A 20,998-nucleotide genomic window follows, 5' to 3' on the forward strand; every position below is an offset into this window, starting at 1 on the left:
GCAGGGTGGAGGAACCAACCGATTGGTGTGCCGGCATAATGGTCGTACCGAAGAAGTCAGGCGCTGTGCGTATATTTGTGGACTTAACTAAGTTGAACGAGTCTGTGCGTAGAGAGAAGTTCATTCTTCCATCAGTGGAGGAAACACTGGGGAGACTGGCTGGATCCAGAATTTTTAGTAAGCTGGATGCAAACATGGGGTTTTGGCAGATTCCCCTAACTGAAGATTCAGCTAAACTGACAACTTTTATCACTACCCTCGGACGCTTCTTCTTCAAATGGCTACCTTTCGGCATAGCTTCAGCTCCCGAACACTTCCAGAACCGAATGGCGACCGAACTCACAGAAGGATTGGAAGGAGTAGTGTGTCCCATGGACGGCGTGCTTATGTGGGGCCGCACGCAAGAGGAGCACGATGCTCGCCTTCATAGCGTGCTGACAAAAATTCTGAAGGCTGGAATCACCTTGAACATCGCCAAGTGTGACCTGTCAAAGTCTAAGGTTAGCGTCCTTGGTCATGTGGTCTCTGCCAGCGGCATCAGCCCAGACCTGGCAAAGACTGAGGAGGTGAAGAGGATGAAGGTGCCGACAATTGTGAGCGAACTAAGATCATTCCTTGGGATGGTGAACCAGCTGGGGAAGTTCATCCCACAGCTGGCAGAGAGGGACAAGCCACTACGAGACCTCCTCTCTAAAAAGAACTGCTGGATGCGGGGTGCCGAGCATGTTAGAGCTTTTCGGGATCTAAAAGATGCACCGACAGCGCCACCTGTCCTAGCCATGTATGATCCTAACAGAGAATGTAAAGTTTCTGCAGATGCATCTTCACATGGCCTGGGTGGAGTACTGCTACAGAGATGGGACGAAGAATGGAGACCAACAGTCTACATGTCGCGGTCACTCACACCAACGGAACAAAGATATGCACAAGTGGAGAAGGAGGCATTGGGGCTGACTTGGGCCTGTGAGAGGTTTTGAAATTTCCTCATTGGAAAACATTTTCAGCTGGAGACTGACCACAAGCCTCTCCTGAGTCTCACAGGATCGCAGGCACTGGATACTACCTCCTCGGATACAACGCTTTAGAATGCGCCTGATGCGCTACTCGTACTCCATATCCCATGTAGCGGGAAAATCTCTGTGGACTGCAGACACACTGTCAAGAGCTCCAGTAAAGAGCAAAGAGACAACAGATGAAAAAGAGCTGTTTGAGGACACCAACATCTACGCCGACACAGTGGTGGAAAACCTACCAGCAAGTACTGCGTACCTGGAGGAGTTAAAAGACCAATTGCAGAGGGACAGTGTGTGCACGAGTGATGCAGCTGTGCACAGAAGGATGGCCCACACACGGCGTCACAGAACCAACTCTGAAACTGTATTGGAGTGAACGGGCGTTTCTCACGGTCCAAGATGGTCTTCTGCTAAAGAGACAAAGACTGGTCATACCTGTTGATATGAGAAATGATGTTCTGTCCAGGCTGCATCAAGGCGTGATAAAGTGCAGAGAGAGAGCACGCCAGTCTGTGTGGTGGCCAGTGTTGAGTCAGCAGCTGAACAAACTGGTTCTAAACTGCCGGACGTGCAGTCAGGAGAGGCAGAACCACAGGGAGCCGCTGATGACGATACCATACCCAGGTCGGCCATGGCAGAAGTGCGGAGCGGATCTGTTCATGTTGAAAGACAAAACCTACCTTTTAGTAGTGGACTATGTATCGAGGTACGTAGAGATTGCTCTTTTGACCCCATCTAGAGCGGATGATGTGATTGCCCATTTAAAGTCAATCTTTGCACGTCACGGCATTTGTGAGACTTTAATCACCGATAATTGACTGCAGTTTTTAGGAGCGGCCTTCATTGAGTTTGCCAAAGTTTACGGATTTCTTCACATCACCAGCAGCCCGAGATACCCCCAAAGAAATGCAGAGGCTGAGCGAGACGGTCAAGAGACTCCTAAAGAAAGTGAAAGACCCCTACCTAGCCCTGCAGTCATTTTGGGTGACTCCACTTCAAAATGTCCACAGCCCCGCTCAACTTCCCATGGGGAGGAGAATTTGTACAACTATACCAATGCTTCCTGCTCTACTGGATCCTGACCATCCAGATGAAAATGTTGTGGAGCTAAAGGAAAAGGAGAGGAAGAGGAAGGATGCACAAAGCTATAATCTGCGGCATCGTATGCAAAATCTCAGCAGACTCACACCTGGGCAAGAAGTGTGGGTTACAGACCAGAAAACATCGGGAGTTGTCATCAAGTAACATGCCACACCGCGCTCCTATCTGGTGGAGGGACCTCATGGGATCGTCAGACAGAATCGCTGGCATCTCGTACCCAGGAGACCTTCACTCGAGCAGGGCAGCAGCGGAACAGCTGAACAGCAAAGCAGTGATACTCCAACTTAACAAACTGTGGATCTGCCAGCAGCAACAACGGCAGAGCAGAATCTCCTGAAACCATCTCTGACGCCTGTGACCAGGACCAGAGCAGGGAGAGCTGTGATCAACCCAATAAGATTGGACTTATTAGTTGTTCCAAAGTTGTCACAAGGACTGGCTGAAGAAGAACTCTGGAAAGTTTAGTGGAAGGAAAAGCTGTTAAAAGTTTCTGGATGTTTGTGGGAAAAAAACAGGCAGAGTTACTGTAATGGTTATAGTGTTTCTATGTATTGCCGGTTCAAACATTTAACAGAATATTTAGCACCGGGAAAGTGTTGTTTTGAAAATATTTACTCCAACTAAGCTGAAGTTAAAATGTGTGATTGATGAGTGTGTGAATGGTTCAAGATAGGAGCCACGTGGTGTAATGTTATGTTATGCTGTTGTGGATTACAGGCGACTGGTTATGACGTCAGCAGGGTGACTAGGGAGAGGGAACGGCGGCCATGTTATGGGGACATGCAGTGAGAAAAAAAAGCCACGTTAAACCCGCAGTTGGATTCACGCAGTGTTTTAATAACGCGACAGACCCCAAAAGGTATCGAATGGCACCGGAATTCGGTTTCACACACAGGTCAGATTTGCATTTTCGGTGCAGAGGCAACTCTTTTTCAGCATCGGAGGTATTGCCCTAGCGAGCAGACAGCTGCTCTGGGGAGAAATCAGTGTGTGTGTGGCACAAGATTATGATGACACACACAGCTAATTATAAAATAATGTGGCTCAGAGTCTCCAAAAGCAACACAGCTCATGTCCGCCTTTTGTTTACCTTGTGGAGCGCACTTTCCCGCGCGTATTAAGCGCCGCTCACAGGCTCGGAGATTTCTGCATTCCTGAGAAGTCTCTTGGATTTATACGTGAACACTACACCGCCCGTACCAGCCCAAATTCACGCCATCCAGCCGGACCAAACAACCGTGCCAGCGCTAATGTGTAAGCGCCATAACAGGAAACTAAAGCACCTGTGAATAAAAATTGCTGGGGTACACCACAAAAAACTCCTACATCTATTTGTTTTTTCTTGCTCAACAATCTTTATTACGAGTTCAAATATTACTAACCTATGTTTGATTTCAAAACAAAGAATGTGACATGTCACATGACACCCAGGCAAGATTTGAATAAATACCACGGATCTAGCTGGCATTAATTCAAAGTCTGAATATTCCCAACATGTCCTGAAATGTTAGGTGTGTGCTCTGGCATTCTTCTCTTTTGTTTCGCTGTCATCCAACATTCGCCGTAGCTCAGGCTAGCATTAGCCGTAGCTCAGACTAGCGTGCTCGGTTAGCATTATTGCAACCAACGTGCATACATTTGATGTTAAAGTGGGCTGGGACATACAGATATAAGGGATGTGTTCTTCTTCTGTTTTAAATCATCTTTTCTCTGAATGTTTCTCTGCAGCCATTACATTACAAATTTAAATAGGAAAGCAGGTCAGAGATGCCAGACTTTTGGTACATTAGACACATCCAAAGCTACCTAAACTCAACAACAACAAGAAATGTGATTTTAAATTCCACTAATGCTTTAATATCCTCCACATCCTCCAGTTGCCGGCTCTTTGAAAGGCAGTAAAGCAAATTTGACTTTACATTATTTAAGTGGGAAATGGAAACAAGCAACTTGTGTTACATTATGATTAACGCCATTCTGTATGAACAAGCTAATCCACAATCAGCTGGTTTGGCATCTGATGCTCTGTTCACCTTCGTATCTACTACATTCGATCAGGGCCTGCAGTGCTGATGTGACCTCCGAGTGTGTTTGGACAGCTAATAGTGTGGCGGATCAATAGGTCTGATTGGGAGGTCATGTAGGAACATGGCATTTGGATAAACACCAGAGATCCCGTCTGATCCCGGATCATTGTTCCTTGCAGTCTCCAAACATCCAGCTGCATCACCAGTCTCTTCATCACAGTGACTTTAATTGTAAGTGAATGTCTTTGTGTGCACACACCCTGATCAAACCAAAATATGTAACAGTTTCATCACATCTAAGAAAAAGTGGGATGAAATTCCTAAACTCTCACGAGTTGAGTTGTTTTCTGAAAGCCAGGATTAAAGTTAAAATCACTGCCTTTCACAGTGTTAGTGAGACAGAAACGAAGATTGAAAATCAGATCCAAACTTCTTGCCACTGCTCCGAGCATTTCAGTAAATAAGCATTTCCTTAAATGCAATTTCTTAGCAGAGCTTGTAATCTCCCAGCACTAATCCTTCTTTCGTTAGCCTTAACAAAAGAATGGAAGGACACAGAAGAAAAGAGGGGCAAAACCTCTTTACTTAAATCCTATTTCTTACCCAGTTCTAGGCCACATAAACCCTCCACTTCTCTTACTTTAAGCCTCAACACAAGCCTTCCTGCTTTCACTTTTCTTAATGACTCTGGATGTGGCAGATTAGAAGCTATCTGTTACAAAACAATCATTTAAATTCTTTAAAATGTGGGAAATAAAAATAAACCCATCAGGTAATGGCAATCTACATCAGTGGAAAGGGAAGAGCGAACAGGTCCCAAACTTTTTGTTTAGGATCTTAACATTTTAGCAATAACATGACATTTACATGAAACCCAGAGTAATCGCTGCATGAAAATCAGAGATTTACTGACTGAACCCAGTTTACGATGGACACCAAACCTTAGTAAATGCCAAAAATTAGTTAAAGCTCAGTCAGATTTGTGGATATTGAGCTAAAGGTTCATGATGCCATAGCTAATTGGGTTTTATCTAATCCCACAAGATGTGGTCATATAATTTGAGACTGAGAGTGATTACTTTCTAAATTAGACCACTAATATGCATTAAAATTAGATTAATGAAGATGAGGATGAAAAGATTCCACATTGCCCACTAGTGGCTGGCAGCAGTAAACATTTGTTTGTTTGTTTGTTTATTTGTTTAACTGACTTTTGGAGAACTGGAGGATTCTGAGATGACAGATTCTGGTTCAAAAAATAAAAGCTTCTGTGATTTTATATGTATTACTTAAGGAATTATTAGTTTACTTTTTAAAAGCGCCTTCCTAGGAAAAATAATAAATCAAGAAGTTGGTTCAACGTTTGACTCACTGAATAGTGGATTTCATTTTCCAGGGTTTGGGTTTGGAAAAGCATTTATTTAAGTGTTATCATTTGAACATAAAAACAATCATCCCACTCTTGCTACTCATCTTTCTCTGTTGCCGTGTTCCGACACAAACTGCCTTGAAGGGTGAAAAAGTGGCCAGATTTCTGTCAAAGTGATGTGCTCGCAGGGGCTTGCCTTCCTTCCCTTTTACACTGAGTGACACTGATACACCGACAAACTGTAAACATGCCCATACAGCATCCTGTGTGTGAGTGTGTGTGTGTGTGTGTGTGTGTGTGTGTGTGTGTGTGTGTGTGTGTGTGTGTGTGTGTGTGTGTGTGTGTGTGTGTGTGTGTGTGTGTGTGTGTGTGTGTGTGTGTGTTTGACAGAGACTCAAAGAGAAGGGAGGCAGAGCGGAGTGATGGAGGTGGAGTGTGTGCTTTATGTGAGTTAAGTGCACGTGAGCAGGCGAGTGTGGTAGTGTGTAAATAGTCAATAATAGCCGACACTTGTCAGCCCTCTGAGCGTACAAAGCCTGGGCTTGGGCCACGGCTGAACCCCCCCTCCACACACACATGCACGCTTACACAGAACCAGGCCTCTCAAGCAGATATAATTATGTCTATTGTGCCCCTAAATCACACAGACGACACACACACACACACACACACACACACACACACACACACACACACTTATTTGTGCTAATTAACACACCCACCCACGTGCCTACTCAACCTAACTAAGTAAAAGATGGCTGCCAGCGCTCCATCTGTTCCTGCCCTTTTCAGCACGTCGGGGCAGATGAGTGTAGGGCAGAAATATTCAGCAAAAGTGAAGAAGGAGGAAATAAAAGAGGAGTTGGTTCATCTTTGTTAATTTATCGGCTATAGGCTAATTTCTTTGTGGAAAGAAACTTGGAGTAAGGTGTTTCTATCTTCACCTTCATCTACGTGATGCAGCCCCTCCACCCTCAGAGCCCGCTGCGTGCCACATGGGACGGATGAAAGAGGGATGATGTCTGACCCAATGATGATGGTCGATGTGTTGCAAGAGCCCTGGGGACGACACGTGCTCCTCGTCCTCCTCTGTCACACAACGTCCCGATGTGTCCACAACTGGAGGACAGCCGTCTCACAGCAGGCCCGCCGCAGCCTTAATGTATCCTGAGTTAATGTTTAATGAGTTCTCAGTGCTCATGCAGCTTTCTGCAAAATCTGAAAATGGCTTTATTGTGTTACGTTTCAGGAGTGTGTGTGTGTTTGTGGTTTGTGCCCTTGTACTTAGTGGATGCGTGTGTGTCAGACCGCTGTTTACAAGAGTCCGCCATGTTCCAGGGAGTGTATCTATTAATGTATTCCTGCTCCGAGTGCACAGGCACAGATTTCCTGAACCAACAGACACCGTGTCCTCACACACTGCTGCTCTCCATGAGGTCTGCCTGTCAGCTCGCTCACCAAACACCTGCGAAGAGCTTCATGACTGTCCCCTTTTAATTACTCATTCCTATTATTAAAGGCCTCTCAAATAGCAACAAGTATGATTCATATAAAGCATGCTTAAAGTCTCTTTTATGCAGACAATTCAATCTAGTTTTAACACAGACCTCCAGAGGAACCTGGAGGGGGCTCAGAGTTTATGTGTCACAAACAAAAACACTCATTTTGATCTTTATTAAAAGGAAAGTTCCCCAAAAAGTTAGGTTAAATTCTGTTGAGTCTGTAGTATGTGGGACTATAAATAGAGTATCACAAAACAATGATACACCTGAATTTTCTTTTAACCTGCAATTTTTACCTTTAACAGAAAATGTGCAGGTCATCAGTCCCACTAGGTGATGAGCAGTGTTGCTGCCCGGCGGTTTGGATGGATATGTGGATTTAGGCTGTGTGCTGTCATGTCTATTGAGCGTCCCAACATCCAGCAAGGACCCGAGGGGCAGAGGATCGATCTGTAATGTAGCCTGTAAGTGACCTCGCCACCTGGTGACTCACTCTGGGATCAAAGTTTCCATCAACATACCAACACAGCTGCAGCAGCAGGGTCCTTTTACCCTCACTTTTTCTTTTTCATGAGCATCAAATTACTTTGTAAAAACTGCATAAGTGAGAGCAAACGTGTGGCAGGTGTGTGAGACAGGGCACTGGGGCATGGTTCTGTGGGCCACCATGTGGCTGCAGCCATCTGCTGGTCCGCTTTTTATTCTTCAGAGCCTCTCATTAGCTTTCTGCTGGTTCGATATGCTGCCTGAAAACTCTCCGAGTTGTTTTTATTTCTGTCCTCAAGCCCTCGTCTTTCAGATCATGGCTCAGGCTAGCAGCCTTGTGAGGGTCAGACACACACACACACACACACACACACACACACACACACACACACACACACGCACACACACACACACACACACACACACGCACACGCACACACACGCACACACACACAAGGCCCAACGACAGGGATGGTACAGTATGGGACAGGGGAGAGGGAGGGAAATAGGTCAGTCTGCTTGCACCCCTCCCCTCTTAAACCCGCCCCGCTGTCCTGGCTGGACGTGAAAGTGGGACAGGCGAGGGGACGTACATTCGCACAAACACACAATGCACCAGATGGGGAACATGTGCGTTTGACAAAAAGGAACCTGTTGGGTTCAAAGGGCACAGCTGCATTGTATTAAGTTATCAACTCCACCTTCCAACCAGAATATGATTGTGCTGATGATCGCTGTCTGCGTGTAGTGACTCCGCGGTGGAAAAGTGCTCGTACGGAGTAAAACAGAAGCACATTTGCATTTTTTAATTCACAGGAAACAGAACCGTCCTGTCGCTTTCTCTCAAAATTTCTATGAAGAGAGCAGAATTTCAGTGGGATTCTTCACCGAGTTCATTGATGGCACAATAGATTTAGCTCAAAAGCTAAATTAAACACCAAGTATTTATTGAACGGACGCACATGCATGTTAAAGTGTTAAACTGCAATCATCTAACGGGATTCTTCTCTCTTTTCTGTCTCTTTCTTATTTAATGAATTAGAACATTTTAAGTGATCTTCTTTCTCAGAAATATCCTTTTAAAGTGAACTCTTGCACCGTTTTGCTGGCTGGTGGTGTGACAAAACAGTTTCTAAAGTTAATGAAAGTGTGTCTCGACTTTGTGCAGAAACATGCTGTGACCTCTACGCAGCGGCTTCACTGAATCCGGATCAACGGCGATACCTCCTGCTGTGATTTAAAAGAAGAGCTCAGGAGATGGTGACAGACAAGACAGGCAATCAGCCACTCCCGGGCACGCAGAGAGCTTCCAGTCACAAAAATCTATTTTAATTTTCACATCGTCATTAGATCTAGCCAGATTGACCCTCAATGACCAGAGAGCATCAGTAAGAGGAGTGTGAGAGTTTCTAAATGTTTCATCATTTATTTTTTCTCTGCATATTCGTGTGATGGTCTGTGCATCAGATCATGAGCTGTCTCATGCATTCTGCTGATTGGCTGTGAGAATGATGAGGTCACTGTTAGTTGACTGACAAGGTTGAAGCAAACATCTCTGAGTGCATGTCGTAGCGAAACAAACGCTGAGCTCAGTGAGCAGCTCATCATGTTCAGCATCTGATTCTCACACTCACTGCTCATCAACTGACCTATATACCCCTAATTACACACAGCAACCTCATGACAGCAAGCACAAACACACCCCATACAAAAAGAAAGCAACGCAAACAACGAGAAACGACTAATTCAAAGATGGTCTATATGTGAATTCTGAGAAGTTGCTCTGTCACTGTGAAAACACGAGACAATCAAGTAAAAGGTAAAACAGCACGACGGTCACAGATCAGAACTGATTCTAGTGGAAAACAAATACAAAATCAATCAACTGCATCTACAAAAACAACATTTGTGAGTAGAAAAGGGTTTTGTAAAAGAGGTTTCAAAATTTGTGAAAACGTTTATTGTTTACGGTCCATTTTTGTTGATTAACGCTACAATGGGAAATTTGGAAATCAAATTAAAACATTTTTATATGCTTCTTAACATCCTAACATAGCCATAAATATATTGTGGAGATAATAAAAAATGAATAAAGGGGTTTTCTTGTATTTGTCTGAAAACCTCCGCCAATAACCTTTCAGTCCAAAACCAACTATTGGACCATCCGGTTGTCAGTCTCACAGAACCACCGCACTTCCCTGGATCCTCCACTCATTACACACTTGTGTGTTTAGCAGCAGAACATCACTGGTGTGCAAGGTTCTCTGCTCAATACTATCAGAGAAGGAGAAACAGCCGGCTGCTACCACTTCTACTTTAGGATGAACTACCAGAATCCCAAAGAAAAAAAATGCACCATGAGATGTCACAACGACTGGTGTTTAGCACTATCTCGTTTCCTCTTGAAATGTGAGCTTCCAGTTCTGGTAGAAGCATCTCAGGTCAGGGAAGATACCCAAGCAGAGGGGTGAGTGTTCACAGACCGTGTTTGCGTTCCAAACCTAGCTTGTTCTGTAGATTCGCAAAGCAACTTTAAGAAAAACCAGGCATGATGAAATGTGATTTAATAATATTAATAATGATTTCAAGTCAAAATAGGGAGGCAGAGGCGGTGGCAGAGGAGTTAAGCGCCAATCTCATAACCGGTACGTTTGTGAGATCGAGTCCCGCTCAGTCTGTCGCAATCGTCGTGTCCTTGGGCAAGACACTTCCACCTTCCTGCTTCCTGACGGTGGTCGGAGGGACCGGTGGCGTCTGTGCTCCCCAGCCCCAGCAGCTGCCGCTACATTGTAGCTCATCACCACCACCAGTGTGTTAATGTGTGTGTGTGTGGATGTATAAATGAATGTGTTGTGAAGCGCCTTAGGGGGTTGGAGAACCCTAGAATGCGCTATACAAATTCCCACATTTTTAGACTTAAACAAAATTGTTTTGTTCACTACAATTGCGCACATGTTTACATACAGTGTAATAAAATGTGCAATAGCTAATAGCAACATTTTAGCATCAGAATCGGCTTCAATTTGGTTGTTGTTGTTTGGTTCTGCAAAAAAGTCAAATGATATGAAAACAAATAAATGTTTAACCCAAAGATCTGGTAATAAATAAACGCCTAATCCGGTTTTGGTGTATGTAAAGCATGTGTGCATTATGCTATCTGTTTTTCTGCATACAAATAAAATAAAACACCATCTGCTTCAGAACCTGAGGCTGTTCTTGCCCTACTAGCCTCTTTGCTTCTCTTTTCCCTCTCCCCCCTGCTCTGTTTTCCCAAAGGTTGTAAATGCGTAAAATAATCCTGAGCCGACCCCAAACATAACAATATCAAAGGCTAGACAGCAGACATAAAGACCGAGGTGAACATTTCTCTTTCTCTGTCCTATCCTCAGACATTCTCACACACAAATGAGGTTAATGAAGATGAATGTGAGGGCACGGTCCTATTGACATCCCGTGTCTCTAATTGTGGCCCTGTTCTTCAAGGACATGGTGGGAAGACAAGCAGGGAGTGGACCGAAATAGATCCAATGAGCAGAAACTGTGGAACAGTCAAGTGACTTGGAAAGGGAGTCTGCCTTTCGTTTTCTTTAGTGTCAAGCACAATTACATGCAGGACTTGACATGAGCTTGGGAAAATTGAATGTGATGAGAAAAGCAGTGAAAGGCGAGACAGAGATGGGGAAACGTCAAAAGAAACCAGGAGGAGGATGGAGGGGAGGGAAAGAGGACAGGGGAGAAGGAGGAGGGCGACCGGATCAGTGATCCAGAACAGTAAGCAGGCACAAGACACACGTTAGGAGTTTGGTCAAGCACAGCTGTGCATCAAACCCTCCTCACACAAAATTACCACTAAGGTGTAAAATATAGACATTTCTAAATCTGGCACTTTCAAAGCAATCAAACTGGCTCATTAATTTGATTTCCTACCTGGAACAATGGAAACGGTGTCTCTCTCCCAGGACACAACGCTGACATACTCCTGAACGACAGCAGGGATGAGGCACTTGAACACTGCTACGTTGCCCCGCATCGAGCGCTGGTCCGCCACCCGCACAGCGTAGGGCTCCCTGAAAACTACAACAAGCACACACAACATCAAAAACTCTTTATTGTAGCATTTCACGCAAGAATAGACTAAACATAGAAGTATGCTGTCATAAAATCATCTCGGCCTGCCTCTACATTCACCGTGCATGGCACAGGGCACCAGTAAAACAAACAAACAAAAAAAAAAAACAATATGGACGCCATGTCCTGACACTGTTTCATCAAGGAACACAGCTTTTAGCACAAAACTTGATCAGGACACAACACATAGCGCTTTACTTTACGCTGGTTCATGCAATATTTTACTCTGTTGAATGAGCAGGAGCTCATTAGTAAAATCACATGAAAGCTAGGACGTATCTGAAGGTTGCTAAGAGACTGGTTTGGAATCCCTTTGCCTGGTAACAGACACGAAAATGACACACATACATCCGTGTTGCAAAGGGAGAAACACACACGGAAATTTACATCTCGTTTAAAACGGACGGACTCAACAAAGCAGATCTGTTGGGGTTTTTTCTTGACATAACGAGCCATCTCTGATGTGAATTTAGATGTTGCTGCCGAAGGCGGCTGGGCTCATTTGAATGCGGTTCTTGTCAGTGAGTGTTCATTGGGAGGGGAAGTGCAACACCATCACCGCCGCGTCATAACAAAACATCCGCATTCTGTCTGAGCGTGACCCGTTCACTGAAGCTAGCAGGGCCTGGTGTGGATGTGCGTTCCTGCTAATCCCTTGGCTCCCTAGGCCGGGCTTTTCTGGTCATGCGGGAATGAAGGCAGCAACTGGCTGCCGTGTCTCATGCTCTTAGGGCCCTGGCTCAAATCCCCAACATGGCACTCATATTAATATTAGAACAAATATAAGTATTAGTTCAGGTCAGTGTTGGGAGGCAGAATATGAAAACAGATGTTGATGGCAGGAGGGAATGGGAGGAGCCAAATAGCCTGAATGAACAGCAGGAAGCATAAAGAAGGCGGGGACCCTCGTTTCAGTTAAACTCTAAAGAGCTGGAGGAGCCCAAACCCCCCAGATGTACTTTAGTTTTACTTTAGATGAGGTCTCGCTTATTAAAGTTGCCTCACGTTGGCTAATCAATGAAAAGCACCAATTAAGGTTGTTAATGAGAGATGATTAAAGAAGTGTGTTGTGGCTAAATTTAGAGGACGGTCTGAGAGGAAGGAGGGAGCAGAGAGAAGGGGGAGGAAAGAGAGGAGAACGTGATAGCAACAGAGGCAAAATCTGGTCAAAACATCCTAAAATTGGATCGTCTGCAGCGTTTGATGGTGTTTATGTATTGATCTTCAATTTAAATGGTCAACTCAAAACAGGATTTTATTCTCTTTGCATCTAAAACATAAATCCAACCGTATTTTTTAAAGCAGATCTTCCACTTTTAGAATGAGTGAGCTTCTGATTTAGAGGTGGGGAACTGCATTTGTACCCTTCTGCAAAAATCAGAGAAAAGCCTCTTTGGTTACATTTCAAGATTATGGCTGAGTCGTGAGACCTGCTGTCTTAACACTTTGTGATCTTTCTTGAATCAACAAGAAGTTTTCTGTTTTGTATTTTTGGGAGTTCGATGCTGGAGCTGAAGGGGTGATGTCAGAGTACTACTCGTGTTTAGTTACTGGCCCTGTCTGGCGGATGTGAGTGAAAGCAGAGGCCTGATGTGGTCTGTCATGCAGATGTTCTATCTGTAGACTGTGTTCTAGGTCAATCTGTGTTCAGGTCAGGGACCATTTTAGGGCAGGTGACTCAATGTAGGTTGAGCCTTTTTGCAGCTGTCAATCACAATCACTGCTCTGTGTAATGCGTCCCACTATGTCGTGTGTGAACTTTCATTTCACTGACTCCTGTTTTCTAACTTTCACTAACTCACCAGCTTTGATGCGGATGTTGGGGCTGCGGATCTTGCCGGCCTGGTTCTCGGCGGTGCAAAAGTAGTCGTTGTCGTGGATGTAGCTGTTGTAGGCAGAGGGGGAAAAGGGGTACAGCTGGAGGGTGCCATTGGTATGCACATGGCGGATGTGGGGCACATCGTAGATGTCATCGCCGGTGGCCAGGTACCAGCGCAGAATGGCACTGGGGGTGCCCCCTGCAGGACAGGGTAGGGACACCCCCACGGAGCTGGAGTAGGTTACTCTCTGCAGGGAAGCATTCACAAAGTACAGCCTGGTAGAGCCCACATCCTCACTGTGTACTGCAGAAGAAAACAGGCAGAATGTAAACACCCAAACGGAAAAGGCAGAACCCCAAAGCAAACAACGAGCACCTGTACGAGTCAAACTTAGCATCAATGATCTGTGACAGTAATGGATACACATTAAAAACGATGGGGATGTCCTTCAGATGTGTCATAAAATATTTATAACAAATGTATGTCAAATGTCCAGCTGCAAACATCAGTCATGTGACAGAAAAAAACCTGGGATTTGGGCTAAAGCCTGTGATGGTTTAGGTGGAAAGGATGGGGGTGGATGGAGTGGTGGAGGTGGGCGGAGCCTGTTATGTTCATACAGAGTGTGTGCACACATACTCAAAAACAAACAGACACAGGGAGGGGGGGGGGCATGCTCATAGGTTATATGATTGGAATTTCTATGCCAGACGCAGAGATTTAAGTCTATTTAATCTCCTTACATATTTAACACACACACACACACACACACACACACACACACACACGCTGCAATAAACAGTCACACACAGGGATGTTATTCATAGGCACACAGATTAAACACACACACACACACACACACACACACACACACACACACACACACACACACACACACACACACACACACACACACACACACACACACACACACACCTCTAGAGGAAGGAGAGTGGAAAAAGGAAAAATTCGGGGTTTAACCAAATGTGAGGTCATTGCGTGAGGGATTAAAAGAGAAGGTGAGGGTGGGGGATGTCACACCCCAGGAAGACAGATGTGGATGCAGATTTTAAATTACTGTATGTCGTAACACTCACTCATTTACCAAATGTTCAAATACATTCATTCAGTGCAGCAACACCTGTAAGACATCACCTTGGTCTATATTTGATTTGATTGTCATAAGTATATATTTTTTGGCACCGTTTATAAAAATATATGTTTTGTATTTGCTGCATGTTTAATAAAGTTATTTATGAAGTGAAAGAAAGATGAAGATGGCAAAAATCATTAGAAATGTTTGTTAGATTTGACAAACTTTGCAGGCAAATATTATTTTATGTTTTGTTCTTTGAACAACAGAAGTGGTCATGGTTGAAAAACTAAACTAGCAACTGGCCTTTCAAAATAAAATGATGTTAGATTCATCACCTTCTCGTGTAAAAAAAACCCTAAAAATTTTACTGTTGACTATTTTTCTCTCAACTCATACATGAATCGGTTAGTTCGGGGGAGGGGGGGGGGGGTGTCAAGAGCAACTATTGAACTGAATCAGAAGTACAGATTACTTTAATTTACTTTACAAACATGCCGGACTGAATCTCCTGTGGCCGTCTGTTCTTGCCCAGCATGAACGGCTCACATGAGCTTGTTTAAGTGTGGACCCAGCACCTGCAGGAGGAGCATAAAGGGTCCAGTGCATGGTGTATCAGCATGCAGACCAAGGCAGAAGCGTGAGCGGTATGATCCCTAGACATTAACACAGGGAATCAGGACATGAAATCTCACTTTTGTGGGGTCGATGTCATTGAGGTTGTCAAACATCTGTGCGGGGGAAGGGGTTGACGAGATCTGTCCTGGGTATCTCAAGGCTATGAATGTTGTAGGATTGTCTTGGCTGACATGCACCTGCAACATTGTGTTGTCAACGCGGCCAACGCATGTGGAGTAGCAGTGGGTTAGTGGTTCCCATTTTAAAGAAAGGGGACCTGATAGCGTGATGTGTTTTTGGAGGGATTTCACTCCTCCAAAAGGTGAACCTCAAGCTACTCCAGATGATGATCTGGTTAGTAGTTGAATGTTGGATTGACAATGAGCAATAACGTTTTTGTCTTAGTGAAACTGACTTGGTCTTTACCCTTAAGGAGGCATGATAGTTTGTTGAACCAATCTGCATGTGTTTTGTGGGTCTGGAGAAAGCACAACTGTCCCCAGAGGGCGTGAGGTGGTGGTGGTGGTGAGGCTCTGGTTGTACGGGATGAACTGCCCTTTATTAAGGCTCACTTAGTCCTTCATCAATCTAGTCAGTACATGTAGCTATGAGTTGAACCTATTTCATGTTGAGGGTTGGACTCTGGCAGCTCTGCCGATTGTCACTGGTTCAGCCGTGGTGTGGGGTGTTGAGTTGGATTGCAGGAGGATCTCACCGTGTCTTTTTAAAGATGATGTCATCAGTCCATCAAAGCAACAGTGACAATAAAAGTCCAATATCATTTATAAAAACAGAGTCAGTACGGTGGTTCTGAGTAAGTTTACAAATATGAAGAAAAAGGCAATGCTATCGTCTCCATCCTATGGCGTTGGTCAATAACTTTAGCTTCCTTTAAAAGAAGCGCCTCTGGTCAGAGAGTGATAAATTGAGGCAACATGTTACAGATGGTATATAAAATGTGTCTGGCAGTCCAGTGGTGTGCTGCAAAATCCAGGTCAGACTCCCTCCCCTCTGCAGATTACTGATAATGGGCCCTGAGCATAAAGCCCATATTAAAGATTGCAATATCTATAATCTCCCATTGGGGGGACAGCACTAAAGTAGAAGAGTGAGGGGTCACCCTGTCAACTTGGGGGGAGGGGGTAGTGGGCAGCAGAAGAACCTCTCATACAGTAGATTATACGGCCCGGGGGCATGGGCACTGGGGGGCTGCAGAGCGCTGGGACTGATGGTGCGGGAAGTGGATCAGAGCAAACTCCTACTACTCAAAGCATGTCAAAACACACACACACACACACACACACACACACACACACACACACACACACACACACACACACACACACACACACACAAACACTCAGCAAGTAGCTCTGTGAGGAGCCTGTGTGAATTTCAGGGGTGGATCTGGTCTGGAAAACAACAATCCCACATGACAGAAGAGAAAAACTATAAAATAGAGAAATATGTCATTTATTTATATCGTGAAGACCTTTCACAGGATCAGTCTCCAAAGCAAATTAAAAAAACTTTATGATGATGAGACAGAAATCAGGGTTAGGGTTTTATTCATCTAAAACACCATGGAGGGGTTTCTGTGACTAAATTCAAACTCTGAATGTTTTCACTAAGTGCTGTTAAAATGGCTTCCATAAAGGTTATGGCAAACACCAAACTACATTATTAGAAGTCAAAAGTCACAAGTTTTTCCAAATGAAAAGGAGGTCAAACATTTGAGAGCAAGGCAAGGAAAACATCACAGTTTACAGATTATGGAAAAAAAATGTCTAAAAACTGAATCTGGACAGAATTGTTATAGAAGGAGCATTTACAAAAAGCTAATCATACTTGGTGCCAAAACAACAATCACTTAAAAATGTGTTTAAATGACAAAAAAATTAATTTCTACAGAGTAAAGTGATGTAAAACAATTCAGAGTCCAGAGAAGGATGTTCCAATGTTAAGCACAAAAACTGCTGGTGGATGGACCTTGATGTTTTTAGGATAAAAAAAAAAGTGATCAATACATCCTGATGGCTGAAATGCCCCTTGTTACACGGCAAAGTCAGATGCTCATCCAGAAGGTAATCTGAAACAGTTCAGCTCAAAAGCCCTTTCTATCCACCTCTGATTTGTTTTAATCAGCCACACTGCGCTTGTTATTGTAACATCAATAATCTATTAGTGACTTTGTTCTCACTTAATGTACTAAATCTAATGGCTCTTTACTGTTATGTGTCTGAATTAAGGTGTGAGGAGTTTATCACTGAGTAACAAAACACTTTGTTTAAAAAGTCAAACATGTTAAGTTTAACATGTTTCAATCTTTTAAATGTCTTGAGTTTAAATATTCATGAATGTGTATTTCTTGTAGCTGCCAGTGAGGAAACCGCTCTGATTAGCTGTCCACCCACACAGATACTATGAGTGTTTTATGGCTAATTCAGTCAAGGGGAAGCCAAAGGCTCTTGATTGTACACTACTTTACTACTTTATAACATTGTTATAAGATAGTTTCAACACGCATGTTAACAAAAACACTCAGACGCGCTGAAGAGGGGGTTCTGTAGGGAGGTTAAAGAAGAGGGACGGTAAAAGCAAGGCAGTGGTCGTCAACGACAGTTGCTGTAATCCAGGACATGATAGCGCCAAATGTTGTTGCAACACACATCTTAAACTTCTAGCTGTAAGTTTTCATCCATATAATCTACCAAAGGAGTTCACCAATAGCTACATTTACATGCGCCAAATTTCCCCTATTTGATTGAAATCTTGGTTGATCGAAAATCCCAAATCTCCGTTTACATGGATGCTAACTGAAAAGATCCGATCATGCCGTGAGTTTATATGCACCAAGCATTCAGTCAGGTTAAATAGGTTTAGCATGCGCAGAGTTGTCTTTGCCCTAAAATAAGTAGTCAACAAACGCCATCTTGTCCGCACGTCTTTTCCCTCACATTTTATTTTCTTATTCTCTAGCTTTGTCTGTTGACTTGTGCACTTAGCATTTTTACCTGTTTGATTTTGTTCTTACTGATCGCTTTAACCAAGCTACAGGCTCAGTGGTACGTAATGCTACTGCTCGGCAACAGACCCCTTCTGTTTACCTCCCGCCGTGTTTTCGACTTGTCCTGAGCATCTGCAAAGGTGGAAATACATCACACTGAGTAGCACACATGCGCAGTGGACATTAATCCGAATGGGTGTGTACATGGACGTCAATCGGAATGATGGTCGGAGAAAACCTCCTCTCTCAATCGGAATGAAATTTTATTTTTGATCTGATAGGGCGTTTATTCATTCTCTACTTCGAGGAGAGTCTACTCCGAGCCCCTTCAGGATGACTGAGCTTCTCACCCTGTCTCTAAGTGAGAGCCCAGCCACTCTTCAGAGAAAACTCATTCTGGCCGCTTGTATCCGCGATCTCGTTCTTTCGGTCACTACCCAAAGCTCATGACCATAGGTGAGGGTAGGAACATAGATCGACCGGTAAATCGAGAGCTTCACCTTCTTACTCAGCTCTCTCTTCACCACGACAGACCGGTACAATGCCTGCATCACTGCAGATGCAGCACCAATCCGCCTATCGATCTCACTCTCCAGTTTTCCCTCACTCATGAACAAGACCCCGAGATACTTAAACTCCTCCACTTGGGGCAGGACCTCATCCCTGACCCGGAGAAGGCATTCCACCCTTTTCCAAATCAAGACCATGGTCTCAGATTTAGAGGAGCTGATTCTCATCCCAGCTGCTTCACACTCTGCTGCGAACCACTCCAGCGAAAGCTGAAGATCACGTTCTGATGAAGCCAACAGGACCATATAATCTGCAGTAGGCAGAGACCTGATCCTCAGGCCACCAAAACGGATGCCCTCCACACCTTGGCTGCACCTAGAAATCCTGTCCATAAAGGTTATGAACAGAATCGATGACAAAGGGCAGCCTTGGCGGAATCCAACTCTCACTGGGAACGAGCCCGACTTACTGCCGGCAATGCGGACCAAGCTCTGACACTGGACATACAGGGACCTAACAGCCCATATCAGAGAGCCTGGTACCCCATATTCCCGGAGTACCCCCCACAGGGTCCCCCGAGAGACGTGGTCAAACGCCTTCTCCAAATCCACAAAACACATGTAGACTGGTTGGGCAAATTCCCATGCACCCTCCAGGATCCCCCTAAGGTTATAGAGCTGGTCCAGTGTTCCACGGCCAGGACAAAAACCACATTGCTCCTCCTGAATCTGAGGTTCAACAATCCGATGGACCCTCCTCTCCAGGACCCCTGAATAGACCTTACCAGGAAGGCTCAGGAGTGTGATCTCCCTTGTAGTTGGAACACACCCTGCAGTCCCCCTTTTTAAATAAGGGGACCACCACCCTGGTCTGCCAGTCCAGTGGGACTGCCCCCGAAGCCCACGCAATATTGCAGAGCCGTGTTAGCCAACACAGCCCCACAACATCCAGAGCCTTAAGGAACTCTGAGCAGATCTCATCCACCCCTGGAGCCTTGCCACAGAGGAGCTTTTTAACCACCTCAGTGACCTCAGCACCAGAGATTTGAGAGGCCAACCCAAAGTCCCCAGACTCTGCTTCCTCACTGGAAGACATGTCGTCGGGATTGAGGAGGTCTTCGAAGTTTTCTGCCCACTGATCCACAACGTCCTGAGTAGAGGTCAGGAGCACACTGTCCCCACTATAGATAGTGTTGGTAGCGCACTGCTTTCCCCCCCTGAGGCGCCGGACAGTGAACCAGAATCTCCTCGAAGCTGTACCGAAGTCTTGCTCTATGGTCTCACCGAACTCCTCCCATTCCCCGGGTTTTTGCCTCGGCAACCAACCGAGCCGCGTTCCGCTTGGACTACCAGTACCCGTGAGCTGCTTCTGAAGTCCCACAAACCAAAAATACCTGATAGGACTCTTTCTTCAGCTTGACAGCATCCCTAACCGCCGGTGTCCACCAGCGGGTTCGGGGGTTGCCACCATAGCAGGCACAGACGATCCTGCGACCACAGCTCCAGTTAGCCGCCTCAACAATGGAGGCACGGAACGGGGTCCATTCAGACTCAATGTCCCGCGCCTCCCCCGGGACATTTTGGAAGTTCTGTCTGAGGTGGGAATTGAAGCTCCTTCTGACAGGAGACTCTGCCGGACATTACCAGCAGACCCTTGCGATATGTTTGGGCCTAAAAGAACAGCCTAACAAGAAAATTGAGCCTTCACAGAAAGTGACAAGGATTTACTAAGGAGTACACAAAAGCAAGTTAAAGTCAAAATGAGAAACATCACAAGCGATCAAGCGGAACAACATGAAAACTGATGAATCATGATAGCTCAGTCATGGATCCTCTTAAAACCCCACAATGGGAGTGGGATCCTGCCAGTCCAAGGACCCAACGCAAATCTTGTTGTAGCAGGTGATTAAAGATATGTTCACAATGACATGTTATGGCCAAAAATTGAGCAGTGCGGCCCGAAGTCTGTTGAAGAGAGCACAATCTCCATCATCTGTTATGGTAGCAGCATGAAAGCCAGTTATGGTAAAAAGCTGATGAAGAGGCCTGGTTCTGGGGACTGCTTTGGAACCAAAGAGGGATGCTTCATCATATGAAGAACATGATGGACCACCCTAATCATTCTCTCAAAAGACAGGGTGTCTTCAGCCAGAGGCTTCTTCAGATCTGCTGTAACACAGAATGCAGCAATGCAGCAGGAAGTCCCTCCTGTCCACAGACAGAAGCAGATAGTGACTTTTTAGATAAATGTACATTTATTATTTCCTTCTGGGATTAATAAAGTATGTTTTTGTAGCTGCAGAAATTCACATTGATCTAATTGTT

The 20,998-nt window shown here is 44.9% G+C and overlaps 1 protein-coding gene across 3 annotated transcripts in view; it reads right to left on the reverse strand.

Moving 5' to 3' along the window:
• The window catches only part of LOC107386539 (cell adhesion molecule DSCAML1), a 66,238-nt gene that overhangs the window by 38,763 nt on the left and 6,477 nt on the right, over positions 1-20,998 (reverse strand). For all 3 annotated transcript variants that reach the window (XM_015961001.3, XM_015961000.3, XM_070555315.1), the window contains exons 2-3: positions 13,429-13,749; positions 11,426-11,572 (exon numbers count right to left, since the gene is read on the reverse strand). In XM_015961001.3, the coding sequence (XP_015816487.1) occupies positions 11,426-11,572; positions 13,429-13,749 (468 nt within the window). The remainder of the gene's footprint in view (positions 1-11,425; positions 11,573-13,428; positions 13,750-20,998) is intronic.

Source organism: Nothobranchius furzeri, chromosome 10 (assembly GCF_043380555.1).
Source record: "Nothobranchius furzeri strain GRZ-AD chromosome 10, NfurGRZ-RIMD1, whole genome shotgun sequence".
Lineage (NCBI taxonomy): Eukaryota > Metazoa > Chordata > Actinopteri > Cyprinodontiformes > Nothobranchiidae > Nothobranchius > Nothobranchius furzeri.